At 43.6% G+C, this 16619-nt stretch overlaps 1 protein-coding gene across 1 annotated transcript in view; it reads right to left on the bottom strand.

Annotated features, from left to right (window-relative positions):
* cd247 (CD247 molecule) overlaps positions 1-16619 on the bottom strand; it is a 34498-nt gene that overhangs the window by 3125 nt on the left and 14754 nt on the right. The window contains exons 2-7 of the mRNA XM_088647802.1: positions 7019-7119; positions 6412-6456; positions 6120-6191; positions 3133-3162; positions 1302-1361; positions 112-144 (exon numbers count right to left, since the gene is read on the bottom strand). Of these exons, the coding sequence (XP_088503928.1) occupies positions 112-144; positions 1302-1361; positions 3133-3162; positions 6120-6191; positions 6412-6456; positions 7019-7119 (341 nt within the window). The remainder of the gene's footprint in view (positions 1-111; positions 145-1301; positions 1362-3132; positions 3163-6119; positions 6192-6411; positions 6457-7018; positions 7120-16619) is intronic.

The following is a 16619-nucleotide window of genomic DNA, read 5'->3' as shown; positions in this document are numbered from 1 at the left end:
TATTTATTATTTACTGAATTACCGATCCTGCTCTATTTTGAAGGTATAGATGGTTTATTGACTGGTTCTATAATAAAAAAAGAGAAATCGGAAGAGGGTTCATTCTCTCACCTGGTAAACTTGTTCGTTTTTGTTTCTGCGACGCTGTGGAAAAAAAACAAAATGTCACGTTTGTGTGGTTTTTGGGAGTTCCGAATGAAAATAAATGTTCCTTGTTCATTCGACATTTGATTTTTCCTTTTTCTTTAAATTCATCATCTCACACGTTTCTTAGTTTTTGTTTTGTTAGTTTGTTTTTGGTCCTTGAGGAAGTCTTCACCAGGCGAAATAACCCAGCAGCATTAGTTTCTGAAGTGATTTTGTAAGGGCTGAACTGCAGCTGTTTTAATTAACTTGCCAGACAGAAATATAACAGGAAAAATCCACCGAAATGTGCGATGCTGACTTCATATTTTTGAGGTCTCCTCTTGCATCTCAGCTTAAGACTGAGTTTATGGTGTCTTGGGAGCAATTGCTGTGAATGAGAATAATATGATCTTTTGCTGTATTATTACTGTACGTGAGCCAGCAGTTTAAAACTTTTAACAGGTCCTTTGCATAGAACTAGCTTTGACATTAAGTCATGGACAGCCATTCGACCATTTTTAGGTCTCTTCAGGAGGATTAAGCTAAAAGCCTGGATACTAAGGATCACCCATCCCTGGCTGCTCATGAATGTGTAATGACAAACCAGAATTACATCTGTTTAGATGGACCTGCCTCTTCGCATTGTAAAAGGGGAGAGCTAATATTTTCCATAATATCTGAACACATAAATATCGAGCTTGCACTTTAGCAATAGCAAAGGTAGACTCGCAGTCCCTATCCACTTCCCTGGTCCTGTGAAGTTTGAAATAAGCCTTCAACAGTTCCACCAACTTATGGAGTCTTAGAAATCAGAAATCCGCACATGTCTCTGCTCCAGAGAAAACGAGAAGCGGGGAGCGCAGTGTTGTTCAAGAACGGTAACATGGCATCGCCTGGAGCTTGAGGTTCCGCAGGTGTGTTTCACAGCTTTTACGGGAACCATTCCCGATTCAGGTAAAACCATGCACCATTTCTGCAAAGGAAACCCCCTTATTCTTCATTCGAACGCCGGCGTCCGATTTCGTGAGCCCATGGTCAGCTCCAGTATAAATGGCTCACAACCGTAACGAAAATACGGCCCAGCGCGTCTAACAGATCTTAAAGGCACAGTCATGCTCTCCCAGACCTCAAGGCCAGAGGCTGCTGAATGGTGTAGTGGACAGTGTTCCTCTTACCTCTCCCTTGTGTTTCACTGCAATCTGGTCATAGGAGTCGGTGGTGGGCTTTTGCAGAGGCTGCAGGGGAAGAAGAAAAAAGACCGATCAATCTTTTCCTCTGTCTACGTGTTGATATGTCTGTCTTTATCAGGAGCACTGTCCCACAGAACATATCGCAGGAGTGATGTGTCTTTTGCAATTAATCTCGCAGTTAAATGAGTTTTATGTGTCGGCTAATTAAGGGCACTATAGAAATGTGTCAGATTGTGGTGAAAAGGGTGAAATATTTACATTTTAAACCTTTACTGGTCTTACTGGACTAAATATTTACGGGAGTCGGACATCTTCTGTATCTGGGCTGCTTCGTGTTATACACTGAGAGTCTTTCCTGGTACATGCCGCAATACAGTTGATAATACGAGAATGACTAAAATATGGAGTAATTGTGCTCTTCGCAAAATACAGTATATCGTCTGTTTGCTACAGAGCACTGTTGTTTTAGCTGCACAGCAAAAGTGTGAAACTAAGAGGTGAACGACACGCGATCTTCTCAATGAACAGGGTCGTGAGAGACATTGCAATATGCATTTGACACACAAGGGGTCTCCCACCAGCTTGAAATATGTAACATTAATAGATTAAAAAATGCACTTAATATTACCAGGAGAAGAATCAGGACAAGTCTGTTTAAAGTGAATTTCTCAATGACTAATGAGCCTCCCCAGAGCAAAGAGATTTTCCGTGCCAATTTATACACAATGGACATATACTGTCTGCGCATCAAATATGTTATGATCTACAGAGAGAGTATAGTTTTAATGATCATTGACGTAGGATAATAGGGTTAATTATATCCGATTTTTGATCTTGTAGCTGGTTTTCCCTGGAGTTGCCGATCCCTTTCCGAATGGGACTGGCTCCTGAGGGTTAAGTTCACTGTCGGCTTTTGCTTTGCCACACGGGTTCAGCGACGTCTTTGGTCGCGTAACCATGCCCGGCTTCCGGTATAATGGGGGCGCTCAAGGTAGGGAGCTTGTGTAGGCCGTTCAACCCACAGAACGCGAGCATCCCACTCTCCGCACTGTTCCAGCTGATCTCACTCAACACCGGCTCTCGGTAGGGTGGCCCTTGGCGAGCGTGCAGTCCGGAGGGATCGGGTCAAGGTCTGACATCACTGCACTCCCAAACCCACGTGTGCTGGCCGTCCACTGGGCTTTCGGCACGATACTGTATCTACAGTATAAATGAGGCCCCACGTCGCGCTTCACTGCTCCCTCCTCACACCGGCTCCTAGTGCGTGATGCTCCGCCCGCTGTTCGGCGACCCCCCCCCCGTGGGTTTCAGTCCCTCGTGCCCAGCTAGATGAAGGAGATGGCGTGGCTGGGGTCGCCCGTGCCCACGCGGGTCTGTGGGCGTCCACAGGGCTGCCGCCTCCTCTTCAAGCCGCGTCACCTGCGTATCCCCGACAGCGTACAGGTGGGTGGCACCAGCCCCTAGTGCCAGTCGAGACGTTTTCTAGTGCTTTCCCCCATGGGCCAGTCCTCCCCACAAACTCAGAAACGGGGCACGGCCGGCCTCCGTCGTCCAGCTCTCCTTCCAGCAGGAACATTGTCTAGCCACGCCAGCAGGTCTGTTTTTTTGTTTGTTTGGCTGGGTGGGCTTTGTAAATTGTGGCAAGGCTACAGGGAAACCAGGTTCCCTTGGAGCGCACGACCTGTTGCGACACAGCGATCCCTGTCATTTAGGTACAAGCGCCCATGTGATGCTAAGATAATAACATAACCGTGAGCCTAGACTTCTTATGTCAGTCTGGGAAAAGGCAGCACCCCCTGTAAGAAACGACACTCACCGTGTAGAGGTCATCCGCGTTCCTCCGATTCTAAAGGGGAGAAAATGGACTGAGTTAGTGATTGTAACTGCAGTGACCTGCCAGAGTTCTCCTAGTGGTCAGAAATAATAGTTTTCACACTCACGCTTCTTTTTTTCTTCAATATTGCACAAGCCCCAGTCGGGGGCCTCTCTCGTTTTTATTTAGACATTGAATTAGTTGAGGTGTGTGTAATACTGAGGTGTGAGATCCTGTATCCTTCTTCAGAAGCTACACTGCAGTGAGCTGCTGTTATTAATAAACTTCTCCAATGTGTTTTTTTTCTCTTTCAGTATACTCTGTGCTGCAGAGAATGAGAGAGCACAATTTTGCTATTTTTTTGTGCCTCTCGGGCCAGCCGCGCGTCTGACTTAGGAAGTGTAAAAATTATTTAAATGTCATTTCACGTTAATGTCTACTCCAAACTCGGTTTGCATTTCCTCACGGTATGAACACGTCACTGCACTTGGGGGTGATTTTGCTTGGAGTATCTTAATTTGTACTTCATTACAAATACTTGAAGGACACACAAATTCATCAAATGAAAGCCTCACAAATATGGTAGGGATTTTAAAGTGCTGCACAATAAAGATGGTCAACACTGAAACATAAACAAAATGGTCTGACTGTTCAAATATTTATGATGATATATTCCTTTGCTAGGCTCCATTTGTGTTTTTGAAGGTGAAGCTTAAAAAATTATTTCGGTTTATTTTAAGCGATCCTTTTGAGGCGTTTTGGAAAAGCGCGTTTGAAAATTAAATTAGAGTCGAGACCCTCGTCTGCGCGGGATCTGAAAAGTGCGCGTTTTTGCTGGGATGCGTGCATTTAAAACATATCTGTGCAGTAATAATTTCCTTTCTGCTGTAAAATAGTTCAGCTCCGAGGGGTGTGTCCTCTCCGGCTACGTAGCGCGCACTTCTGTCGGTGTAGTAATTTACAACAAGAAGAGACTAAATTGAGCAGCGCAACTAAAAATCAAAGATAAGCCGAGTCCTCGCTGAAGAGCACCCCGTGCCGCTTCCTGTGCCGCGTGGTTAGGAGGGGGTGGGACCCCTCATCTCGGGCTGGTTCCTCAGCTCGGCGTCTTATCACATCTCTACACATTTTCCACTTCTGTTCTGTCTGAGCGACTGCCCCCCTGCTCTAAGCAGAGCTCGGTTACGCACATGACCTGCTCGCACATCGGTGGCCCAGGTAAGGGTTACCTGGCCAACTGCAGTGGAAGACACACGCACACCCACGGGCGTGCCCACGCCTTAATGCTACCCATTCGAAAGGCGACTTCGAAGGTTTTTGTCACTGTTCGCTGTTCCTTGTTCACGCCGTATATCCACGAGGGACAGAAACATGTTATTGGCCCACACACGATAACTGGGATGCGCGATCACTAGCGTGCCGAGCCACTGACCTGGTTACACAAACACCCTCGGAAGAAGCAGATGCTGTTAACTCTAGGCGTGGCGCCGAGGGACGCTTTCCTGTGGTTATTTCGCCAGGTTGAATTTAGCGTGTCGAATCTGTGCAGTAAAGCGCCACTAGTACAGGAAAGCCACGAAGGTAAAGAAAAATTCTTACATTTTAAAAGTCTTCGAGACTTCTCAAAACTCTTTCCTCGCCTTCCAACCAACAGTGCGTTCTTTTTGGCAAAATTAGTGGGTGTTGCAAAAACGGGTGTTAATGTTAGATATCCAATTATTAACAAATAGTGGCCTCAGGCCAGTAAACATCAAATTAGTTCTCCATAACTAGGGGAACATAATCCTTTTCGGTGTTGAATATTAGTGTTTTATCAGTGAGAAGCTACTCAATTGTTACAAATGACAAGCCATATACTGGGCATCTAACACAAGGGAACAAGTAATAGGTTTATTCCATGCTGAAAAGAGAAGAAAGAAAACACAACGTTTCGGCCGTGGGACCTTCTTCAGGTGTTCTGAAAAGACACTTGTTCCTTTGCAGCCTATGCATGCTGACGCGGCTACCCACCTGAACTATTTAACACAAGGTACTTGTCCTGTCAAAAGCTTTATAATATTGCTATCTAATTTATGAGGACTAATATACTAATATATAGAGAGGTAATGTATACTGTATCATAATTATTATTATTTCTGCCCAGGCCTTTTATATATAACTATTAAAACAATCAAATTTGCTTTAAGTTTCCGTTTCAGGGTGCTTGTTTTAATTAAGGTTTCCTTCCTGGGCTTTCAGCTGCTGTGGGGTTGATGGAAGTCACCCTGTAGGGGGCGATGAGAGGAAGGGTTGGGACATCACAGATTTCTAGACTGCTCATCAGCTTTCTAGACTGTTTTTAGTGGATGCCTCAGGAGAAAGTGTGTCACCATGTACTCTGCTAATAAAGTTCAGCAGTGACGCAACATTTACTGGGCCAGTGCAACAAGAGCTTGTCTGGTACATGATGGGGTCTGACACCGTTTACACTGGCCAGGTGTTTGCAGTATGGTATTTCAGGACTGTTATAGTACTAGACCTGCGTGTTCGACTAGAGACAAACAGAGGGGTTCAGAGGGTTCATTTTGATCACCATCAACATGACCGTAAGTGACTGCTAACCTGGAATAAGTCCAGAGAAGAGATATTAGATACCTGTCTGGGTTTAAAGCAAGAGTCTGCACCGACTGGCTAAAAAGACTGAAGATCTCTAGTCTTCTGCAGAGAAACCTACACAGGGATCTTGTGTAGGTTTCCAGAATCCTCTGAAGAGTCAACAGAGTATGAAAGCGTAATGAAAAGTAGAAGAGACAAGTCAAAACTGTGGGGAAATGCATTTAAAACTGAGAATATGAGGCATGTCTATGCAAAAAGGTTTGGGGGAGATAATAGAGTTATATGGGACAGATAGCCTCCATTGTGTTTGTGATCTTTCTTTTGTTCTTAGTCTATGTCCAACAGTTCGTAACACATGTTCTTGTTGTGGGTCTGAGGAGGAGATCTGCACTTACCGGTCTGGGTGCGTTCTCAATGTCATTTCCTCTCCTCAGCTGGTCATATTGATCCCTGTTCTTGTCCAGGTCCTGAATAAGCAAAGAACATAGATTGTTCTGGCAAAGTGTATCACATTGCTCACATAGAGCATTTTATCACTGCGCAGTGGTTATGTGAACAGAGGGAGAAAATGGACTGTACCCACAGCAAGGGAAATATGCAGCTTGCTCAATTTCTACTTCTGCTGCTACTTGTACCACACAACTACCATTACCATTAAATTCACAGGTGCAAAGAAATATGACTTACTGAATATATAGGTTCCATCTGCGGTCCCTCCTTTGGCTTAGAAAACTAAATAACAAAAGGAGAAGAATTAAAGATGTTTTCATTCAGAATCTCTATCTTCAAGTATCTTCAGTGGATTTAACCTTCAGTTCACTCTTCAGTTTGTAGGAAGCTCAATATCATTGGCCAGATTCATCCAGTTTTGTTGTACCAGTAGCTACTCTGAAGTCAGAGTCAGCTAGTGGGAACTCCGATCCAACCTGAGTCTGAAAATACTTATTTGCAGATCACTGTTCAGTACATAAGAAGCACATTTCAATGTCTTACTTTAGATTCAGCCATTTTAAATTATTAAACTGTCTCTTAGGCTGTCAGTGTAGAACATTACTTTAAACCCAATAAAGTATCGAATCAAATATCTTAAGATCTCTGTATCTTTTAACCATCTAAGATACTGTATGTGAAGTAAGTCCCGACATTGAACCATTTCTCAAGTCAAGTCATGACTGGAGTTGGCAAATGTGTTTAATCAATCGAATTAATTTAATATTCTGACAAAGCTAATGTCTAGCAGAGTGAGTTCACAGTGCCTTCTCATCACTGCTGTAGGTGTATGAAAATACCCCACCTTGTCTTTGAAGTAGAGAGCTGTAATGATGATTCCATAAATGAGCAGGACTCCATCCAGAATGTAGCACAACCTGGGGTCTGTTAGTCCGAAGTCAGCCACTACAGAGTCACAAAACATTACAAATAATTTTTTTAAATACGTTTGGAAACAATCTAAACAATATCTAGCACAAAGTTTACCAAGTTTATGCAATTTAATAAAAAGCTGTATATTATCCCGCTGGACATTGCTCTGAGAAAGTTGATTCTCCCTCCATGGCACGTTTAGTAGGTCTGCCCTGTCTTACAGCTCTGTGATGTTGGCCCCCCCTACAAACAGCATAACTGATGAAACCCACCAGATTCGTTAGTGCTGCGTGTGGGCCGGTTTGGGCCTTTGAAAGTAGCACTCGTGCTGCTTTCTTTTCCAAGATCTAGTGCCTTATTTTTTGGGGTGGGGGGTGTGTGATATCAGCCAGCACCTCTAGAACGGCGCAGGAGAACCGAACCAATCTGGTGTGTTAAGTGCTCCGTTTGTGCTCTTGGATGTAGCATTTGTGCTGCTTTTGTTTCCAAGATATAGAGTCTTCTTTTTTCGGGGTGAGACATCACTCAGCCCCTCTACTTATGTTGCTTAGCCTCTGTCATCCGTTTTAAAGCAAATCAAGCCCCAGATATAAAACTCTTGAACAGCATCTCCTACATCCAATCCACAAAGCCACAGGGCTGGCATTATACATCAAGTACTTAAGGCGAAGGGCTGAAATCTACCTTTATAGTTGACGAGTACTATACTACTGTGGAAAATTCAGATTTTCAGTGCCTTTGGCACTGAAATGATATATTCAAGAAAAGAGGGAGCTTTTGCTTAGCCTTTTGGCTTTTTACATCTGCAAAATCTGGTTTAGTTGCTTAATTGCTTAGGGTGCAGAAGCCCTTCTTTCAAAATCAATTGCGTAACAACGTGCAACAGACAAAGGCAGGCCACCTGTCTCTTTGCATCGACAGCAGGCAGATGATGCCGACATTTCTGCACTCCAGATGCTCCGATTACTTTTTAATTGAGCCCAAAATAGAAAAAGATAAGTAGCAATTGTACACACATCAGACCATCAACGTCTCACCCGTTCTCCAGTTGTTTTGCAACATTGTTGTTTTTTATTTTTTGCTGTTGGTGAATATTTTATCTTGAAATCTGCCAGACAAAAGCATGTTGTCGCCCTTCTCATTTGAACATCTCCATCTTCTCAAGTGGAATTATAATAAACACAAGGACGCAAGTAAGGTTACAAATATGAAGCTGTCATTCGACCCCGCAAGCCCATTGAGCATTTAATTACTAATTCGTGCAAGAAACATTTAATGAGGAATTACAGCCGCGTCAGGAGGAGAGTCTTGGTAATTAGTCATGATTACTCACTTATTGACTTAATTAAGTCAGTAGACTTTTAGAAGACTAAAATCCAATTCTACCAATGAGAACCCTGCAACTCAGCAGGACAAAGAGTGAGGATCTCTATATTAAATGGAAGATCCCCTATTGTGGTGCTTGAGGCTGCAGTATAGCACATTTTTTGGATTTTGTTACATTACCAGATGTTCAGAAGCATAGGAAAGGGAGATACATTGGTCCCAATACACATTACTTGGATCGATTTAACTTTTCTCCTCCAGCCTTAAGATGGTGAGATCTTAAAAACCTTCTGAGCTGTGGCTCTAGTGAGCTCAATCTGGTGACCCCCCAGAGTTACAAAAACCACGAATGAACAGCAGGATCGAAGAAGCAGTGCAGGAAGCTTGTTTCTTTTGTCAGTGGACGGTCCACAGCATACACAGGGTGTGTCAAAAGACATTTATAAAAACAAGTGAAAGAGGAAGAGAAGAAAAACATCCTCAGTGATGAATGTTTTGTAGTGTCTTAAACACTCTAAGCACCTCGATTATAAAATGAGCCCCAACAATAATGCACAATGAAATCAGGAGACAATGCAATTTCAGTGAGGAACCAAGGCCATAGACAAAGGGCCTCAAGAAGTCTGTCCCAGATTGCTTTCTGATCTAATCTAAGCCACTTTTGGAGGTGCTTACGTTATGTGAGAAGGAGCACATCTCAGCATAATCATCTGAACCTGTTGTTTCTTTTTTAACTGACCTGCACTGTTATTACAGACAGTGGAAAGTTGTCATTTTGCCAAGGTGAATGTGTATTTTGTAAAAAAACAGGTTGTGTACGTGTCGTACACTTCAAAATGCATTCAGTGTATAATTCCAAAGTTGCATTTACAGTAGGTGGTCAGTATAAGGCTGGTTGGCAGCTTGGGCATTTTATGCAGATGTGCACGGTAGCCTGCTAGCGTAGTATGTTACAACTCGTGCTCTGTTGACTGTGCAATTCCTGCATGTCAGGAAGATATCACTGACAGTTCGCAGCACTGCCCACATCGGTCACACTCCAGGCCTAGACAGATGGCGAAGAGCAGGTGACTCAGTGCAATGTGTTCTTTTAACCGACGAGACAGTGGGGCTGTGGTTCGGTGTGTCTTCTGAGAAGTGTCAGATTGTGATTAAGCACATCGTCTTCCTCTGTGTTCTACAGAGACTGGAGGGGCTGAAATGATGAGCATTTTGCAAAAAAAGCTACAAATATCCCGTCAGATTTGCCGGAGAAGTCATGGAAGTTATTCATGTCAAATGATGCGAAATACAGGACAGTGACAGCTGAGGCTTGGAGCTGACATGCATCACTCAAGTCCGTTCACCACACTGCCATGTTTAACTTCTGCTTGCTTCATGATTCATCACATCTTCCGCAGAGTGTGTAGTACCCTTTCAATGATGAGCAGAGGCACTCAATGACTGTCAAGGATGAGATTTTTTAATTGACTTCAGCAGAGACTTAAGAAAGGATTTGTAATGTTACATCTGAATTCTGCTCCTCTTTCTTAGCCTGTGTTTTGTTTTCTTTTTCCCGATTGGCAGCTCATTGGCTGCTTGCACCAGTGCCCGCTGACTGCCACTAGCTGGGGACAGAAGTATCGATGGGTTAATCTAGCTGTTTCATCCAGTCCAGGGTTGCGGGGGGGAGCTGGAGCCTATCCCAGCAGGTTACGGGTATCAGGCTGCGTGCACCCTGGACGGGACGCTATCCACTGCGGGGCAGACACAACCCAGACATGCAAACAGTCACACCAGGGCCAGTTTTCTCAGAAACCAATTAACCTCCCAGTAGCTGGTTGGGCTGTGGGAGGAAACCGGAGCAGCCAGAGGAAACCCACGTGAACACGGGGAGATCATGCAAACTCAATGCAAACTCAATGCAGACGACACAACAAGTCCAAAACCGAACCCAGGGCCCCAGTGCTGTGGGGTAGCAATGCTGACTACTGTGCTGCCATGCTACCAACAGATACATTAAAGACCTCTGTTGCCAAAGGAACTTCAGACTCATTTGCACCAACCTCACCTGGCTGCAGTGTTGTTAACATCCACAGCTCCTAATCAGCTAAGGTTATCTTATCTTCGCTGCTGATCTGCTGTTTTAGATATCACCAGTACTGACAACGCTAGCGTTTCACATTAGACCTGCCAAATGTGAGTTGTGCTGTGATATGTAACCCTTTAGTCCCCACAACCTCTTAACCAATTAAGGTTTTTAGTAGGATGCTTCCCTTGGACTGTTTTCGTATGGGCATCCAGATCTGATACACATCCTACAAACATCCACAGGAGAAAACCACTTCACAGGAATGAACATAGCCCCCGTAGGACTGTGTATAAAATACTGTGGTCCTTAAAGAGTTCATAGGCAACTACATTAAAGATACAGATAGTGTTAGCTCCAGGCAAATAATTTTGCCCAGCATCCGTAAGGTAGGGTACTAAAGTCTTCTTACAAAGGGCTGTATATCAGCGTCTCTGGTCTGGATTTAGAATTTCCCTGGTGGTGTTAGTGTTTCTTTTACCATAAATGTGTTAAGGAAGAAGTGTAGGTCTCTTGTGGATTCTCTGCTGCCTCAGTAATGTGGTATAAAAGTGACTCTGGAGCACGTTTGCTGTGCTGGAGCAGAGTGCAATAAGTTAAATTAACCGTCGGGGGCAGATAAATGCATCCGCCTGAATTTGAAGGAAAACCGATATGAAATTCTGGGACCCCCAGGTGGCTCACACAGAAGAAGAGCTCATTAGAAACTCAGGCTGAGCCCTGTGGTCTGGAGGTTCCTGGCTCGGGCCTGGCCATGTCAGTAGATAGCTGTGACATGGATTCCCCAGACTGCAGGAAACTACTGACAGAGGAATGCCGGGTCTGGGTTTATTCAGATAGCAAGTCTCTCCAAAACTAACCACACCTCTGCTTGTACTGTTATAAACAGTTATAATTCCTTACACTTATAGAGCACTTTTTTGGACACTCCACTCAGCTACAGGCAATGGGGACTCCCCTCCACCACCGCCAATGTGCAGCCCCACCTGGATGATGTGACGGCAGCTATCAGTGGGGAGGAGAACAGAGTGATGAAGCCATTGCCAGCAGGCATATCACCCTGCAACTCACAACTGGCAGTCCACTGAAGCTCAGCAGGTGTGAGCCTGGCTAGTTCCTGGATGGGAGACCTCCTGGGAAACACTGAGGTTGCTGCTGGAAGAGGTGTTAGTGGGACCAGTAGGGGGTGCTCACTGGTGCACTATGGCTGCTGTTGCATCATCCAGATGGGGCTGCACACTGGTGGGGGTGGAGGGGATCCCCATTGCCTGTAAAGAGCTTTGAGTGGAGTGTCTAGAAAAGCACTTTATAAGTGTAAGGAATTATTATACAGAATTGATAGATGGGGATTATCAGGAGGTCATGATTGGTAAAGACCAATTATCAATAAGAGGGTCCCTCCTCCACCCACCCACCCAGGGCCACCTGTTCTGCATTGTGGGGTCTGTGTGAAATACCCCAGGTGTGTCTGGTAACTCGCATTTCAGGGAAAGCACACTCAGTCCTCAGACTCTCCCCGTGCTCTTACAAAAGATATAGCAGCAAGACCAGTGAATTAAGAACTGCTGTTTCTAGTCTGGAACTCAAAAACCCACTTCAAAAAATCCAATGAAAGAAAAGGGCTTTATGTTTCTGCTCACATGCATCTGAAAATGTGCATTTTTCCAAAGAGGGGAAATTCAACCTCAGATCTTTAACCAAACTCAAAAGAGCAGTGCAAGTATTTTTTTTTTTACTATTGCCAATGGTTCATTTCCACAAACAGTCCAGTGGGTACAGGATAAAACATTTAGATGTAAATTTAGGATAAAAACGTAAGAATGTCCAGAAAAATGTCAGAAGCACGACATTGAGCTTTCAGCTGATACTGGAATTTCGTGAAACTCTTTCCTGAAAGGTCCAAGGAAAATGATCTCCCACCATTAAAACTTTCTTAGAGATGAACTATTCCACACAACCTCCGCTCACAAGCGCTGTGGCCCCAAGTTAAAGCAGCAGGTGTGGAACTACTCTTGGATTCCTGTCAAACAAATTCTCTTTTTTATGTGCTCAGTTCAATTCCCATGGGATTTCCTCCTGGCACTTCAGGGTGTTGTGCTGTCGTGATGGAAAGTATCGAAGGTGGAATATGCAACAGTGTTCGTTGTTCTAAAAGAACAGCGTGAAAGAAAAAAGTCGGAGCACACATGAGATGCTGCATATCCTCCTTTGAGATACCATACTGTACGTATGTATGACAGGCTTCCTTTTACAGTGCAAGCACAAAACAGGAAACTGAACAGGTTCCCAGTCTGTTTTTCAAACTCACAACCACAAAACAAAAACCACGAACTATATCACCACACAGGAGAGAGTGGCAGGCAAGTACGTCTGCCTGCCTGCAGAGTACATAGTATAAGTGAAGAAGAGTGGAGAATGGATAAATTATCCATGAGGCTTGTCAGAAATTCATTATGAACCAGGAAACCCAGGATGAAGCAAACGCCGTTTATAGTGGTATTTTGTGTCATGATAAATAATCATCACTGAGTACTCTGACAAACTGAAATGGAGTGAAGAAAATTGTTAAAAACAAAAACTAGTAAGAAAAACTCAACGGTGTATTGTCTTTGATCCTCTGTGACTTCAGCCCTTTTCAGATAATTCAAGATTTTAATAAATTGTACAACAGTTTTCCTTGCTTTATTCTTTATCGCTCATTGACAACTAATCTTGGTCTCCCTGAAGGTGTGCACAATGTCTTGTATGTGGTACCCTCACTGCACCTGGTGCCATTGAGGCTACAGCAAGACTCTACAAACCGCAGGACTTGAGCTGGGTTATTGCTGCTGAGTAATAAACTCACCGAGATCCCCACCTTCCAGCTACAGCTATGCAGCATCTCAATAAAACTCTCTGCTCAGTTCGTGTGTTTTCTGTTTTTGCAACTTTTATGATCTCCATAAAAATGAGACAAGCAGCCTGGGGAGAAGGCAGCAGCTAAAAGCTGTCGTACTGTACTATGCGCAGAGCCGGGTTTGCTGAAAGGAGAGGAGAGTCCCCCAGCTGTTCCGAGCTGTTTGCCGCTACAGACTGGTACATTCACGCGCGCTCAGAGACGGCCCGCTTCTGTGTGCCGAGTGCGGTTTCGCTGCCTGTTTCAAAGCCTCTCTTTAGCGGTCTACATCTCTTGTCAGTTTGAGCAAAACTCTACTTCAGCGGTTTTCCTCTGCAGTTGACTTTTCCCTGAGCTCTTATCTCCCTGCATCTAACTGTCTGAGAGAGAACAAAAATGAAAGGGGGTGGGGGGAGGGGGAGTTGGGGGGGCTATGTTTGCTTACCGTGAGCTCAGGAGCTAAAGAGTTTGCGTTTAGCAATCATAATACCACCGCCCAACACACCGCGCTCTTTCAACTACAAAGCTGTTTGTTTAGACTTCCTCCCCTGCCTCTGCTGCAGTCCTTCTGCTTGAGTCTTGTGTCACAGTGGTATACAGCCCTCACAGGAGTAAAAAGCCCTACCCCATCCCACCTAACACACAGAAGTTAAAATGACTCAATGAAGCTTTAAGGATTCCCTCACCTAGCCAGCAGCGTCGTTCTCCAACCCCCCACCCCCTCTCCTTGTGAAGCGCTGCTTTGCTTACACTGCAAGAAGACCTTGTGAAACCCACCTGGCTCCCCTGAAGATTGAAAATAGGTTAATTTCATCTTTCTCTCCCTCCCTGACTAGTTTTCAGAGCGCTCGTTTTCTTTTTTTGACACACTAAGCAACACAGGAGCCAGACAGTCTCACTTGGTAGAAATGATTAAAAAAACAAGGTGTTAATCGGGCTGAGGAAAGCCGTTGTGAGTCCGCTCTCAGATGTCTCAGTCTGGCGTTTGTCAGTGGTGTTGGGGAAGGAAGGGGGATGTGAAAGACACATAAGATAAGATCACTTTAGTGGCCATATACAATTTCTTGTATTAGGAATTTGTCTTTTCACGTACCCCAATTGCTCTCCATGAGACACACAGACAGAGAGAGAAGCTGGGGGTCAGAGCGCAGGGTCAGCCATTTATACGGCGCCCCTGGAGCAGTTGGGGTGAAGGGCCTCGCTCAGGGGCCCAACAGAGTAGGATTCCTCTGCCAGCTGTGGGTTATGAACCAGCAACCTTCAAGCCACAGGCGCAAATCCTGAGCCACAGAGCCACCCACTTGCAAAAAATCTGTGTTTTAGCCCTTTAAAGTGCCTTTGGGTTTATGTTCTTTTGTAACGTATCTCTGACCTCTTTGCCCCCTAGTGCTTCAGTTGTGGTTTGGTAGAAAATAGGTGAGCCCCCATGAACAGTGAGCTTGGGGATATCCCCTCCCCCCTTCACTGGTAACAACAGAAAATGATACCTTAGAGAAGGGACGTACTGTATGCAGGATGCCCATTCCTGGTGTGGTAGGCTGGTACAGTATGTCAATAAAAAGCAATGAAACCTGAACAGCTTGCAGAAGCTGTTATAGTGAATCACATAAGCTAGTTATAAACTGATAATGCTCATTAAGGTTAAGCTGCAGTCAAAACCTGTAGACACAGCAGCCCAGGCCAATCATTCGCTGTTGCTACAGTTTTGTATAGACCCATTGTAGAGCTGAATGGGTTCAGCCAAAATGTGATTTTCTTTAGGATTTTAATAAAGTGCACAACATTTTCCCTATTTTTGCGGGCCCGATCTAACATACATTTGACCAGTACTAAAGTGGAAAGAGCTGAGCTTTGTTTTTGAATTTCTTGTTGCGAAAACTTGTTTAAAAATACATCACATTTTGAGACTGATCAGAAGACGATTACTGGAATGAGGTGGTACAAGACCAAAACTGAGAATCTCATAATAATACATTGAATTCAGAGGTGGTTTTTGCTTTATTATAATATGCAATGTGTTAGATGCTGTGATGCTGGCAATTAAATAATAATAAGAATACAGTACCTTTAAATATGGCTTTTCAAAGCACTTTTCAGAGTGAAAAAAATAGTAATAGTTGTAATCAACAGCAAAACAAGCTAAAATAAGTTACTACATTTATGACATTTAATTAACACAGTAAAGTAAATAATTAGACCAACTATGTAAGGGAGAGCTCAAGTAGAACATAAATCAGAAGCCACTAGGCTCTTCAAGGGAGTTTCAACAGACCCCTGATAAAGAAAATCTTCATAAACAATTTTCTAACAGTATTTCTGTTACTCTTAAAAACACCTGTACACAGGCTGATGCTCCTCATGTTTGCTTCACAAGAAATGACGTAAACACTTATATAGAGCTTTGCAGGTGTGACACAAATTTATCTCAGGTGTCCTACACATTTTATTTTTAATGTGTTTTTGAATGCAGATGCTTCTCATAAAGCCATCGCAAAGAGAGGTCACATTCAGTGACAGCTTGTTTCATTTATTAATATATACGCTGACCTTCTAAGCAAACAGTTTAGTCCAATCCAGACATCTGAGATTCACAAAAAGGTCAAATTGCTCTTGTTAGCAAGAAAATTAACCAAAACCTATAAAACAAAGTTCCCCAAAGTGAATCCTGAAAAATGACTGCATGTGTGTTTGTCTAGTTTAGTGGAAAAGAACGTATGCAGAGGTGAGATCTTCTCTGCAATTCATTAGTTGCTGTCTAATATCCAGATAATTTTCATGCCTGTTTATCAGTATACAGAATACGTCATCAAGATTTTGTCTTTGTATGAGTTCTTAAGTCTCAGTTTTACACAATGAACTGCTACATATATCTGATTGCCCTTTATGAGCAATATGAATTTGTGCAGTATATTTCCATTTGAACTATAGCATTATTGCTGTGTGAAGTTTTTACTTTTATTTACAGGGCTTTCCTATGGTTTGTACTGTGGTTTTTCATGTCTGCCTATGTTTCTCGTTAACTGTCTCCTAATTTCTGTTTTCCTGTCCTTTACTCCTCCCCCCCCCCCTCCCAACACACATCAATTTATTTCATTTTTACTGATCTAGAAGCTCATAGTTTAGAAGGAAATAAAGAAATGAAAGAAATAAAAACCTTTAAGTAAATTAATTGGCATAGGAATCCATCTGGACTAGGCTGCTGCTTTTTTCAATGTATAAATCTGTTTTTTTAATCTACCAGACCTGAGTTTTATTTTCTAGACA

The sequence above is a fragment of the Lepisosteus platostomus genome, chromosome 2, assembly GCF_059453375.1.
Source record: "Lepisosteus platostomus isolate fLepPlt1 chromosome 2, fLepPlt1.hap1, whole genome shotgun sequence".
NCBI lineage: Eukaryota > Metazoa > Chordata > Actinopteri > Semionotiformes > Lepisosteidae > Lepisosteus > Lepisosteus platostomus.
This window is presented reverse-complemented; position numbering and strand designations above follow the sequence as displayed.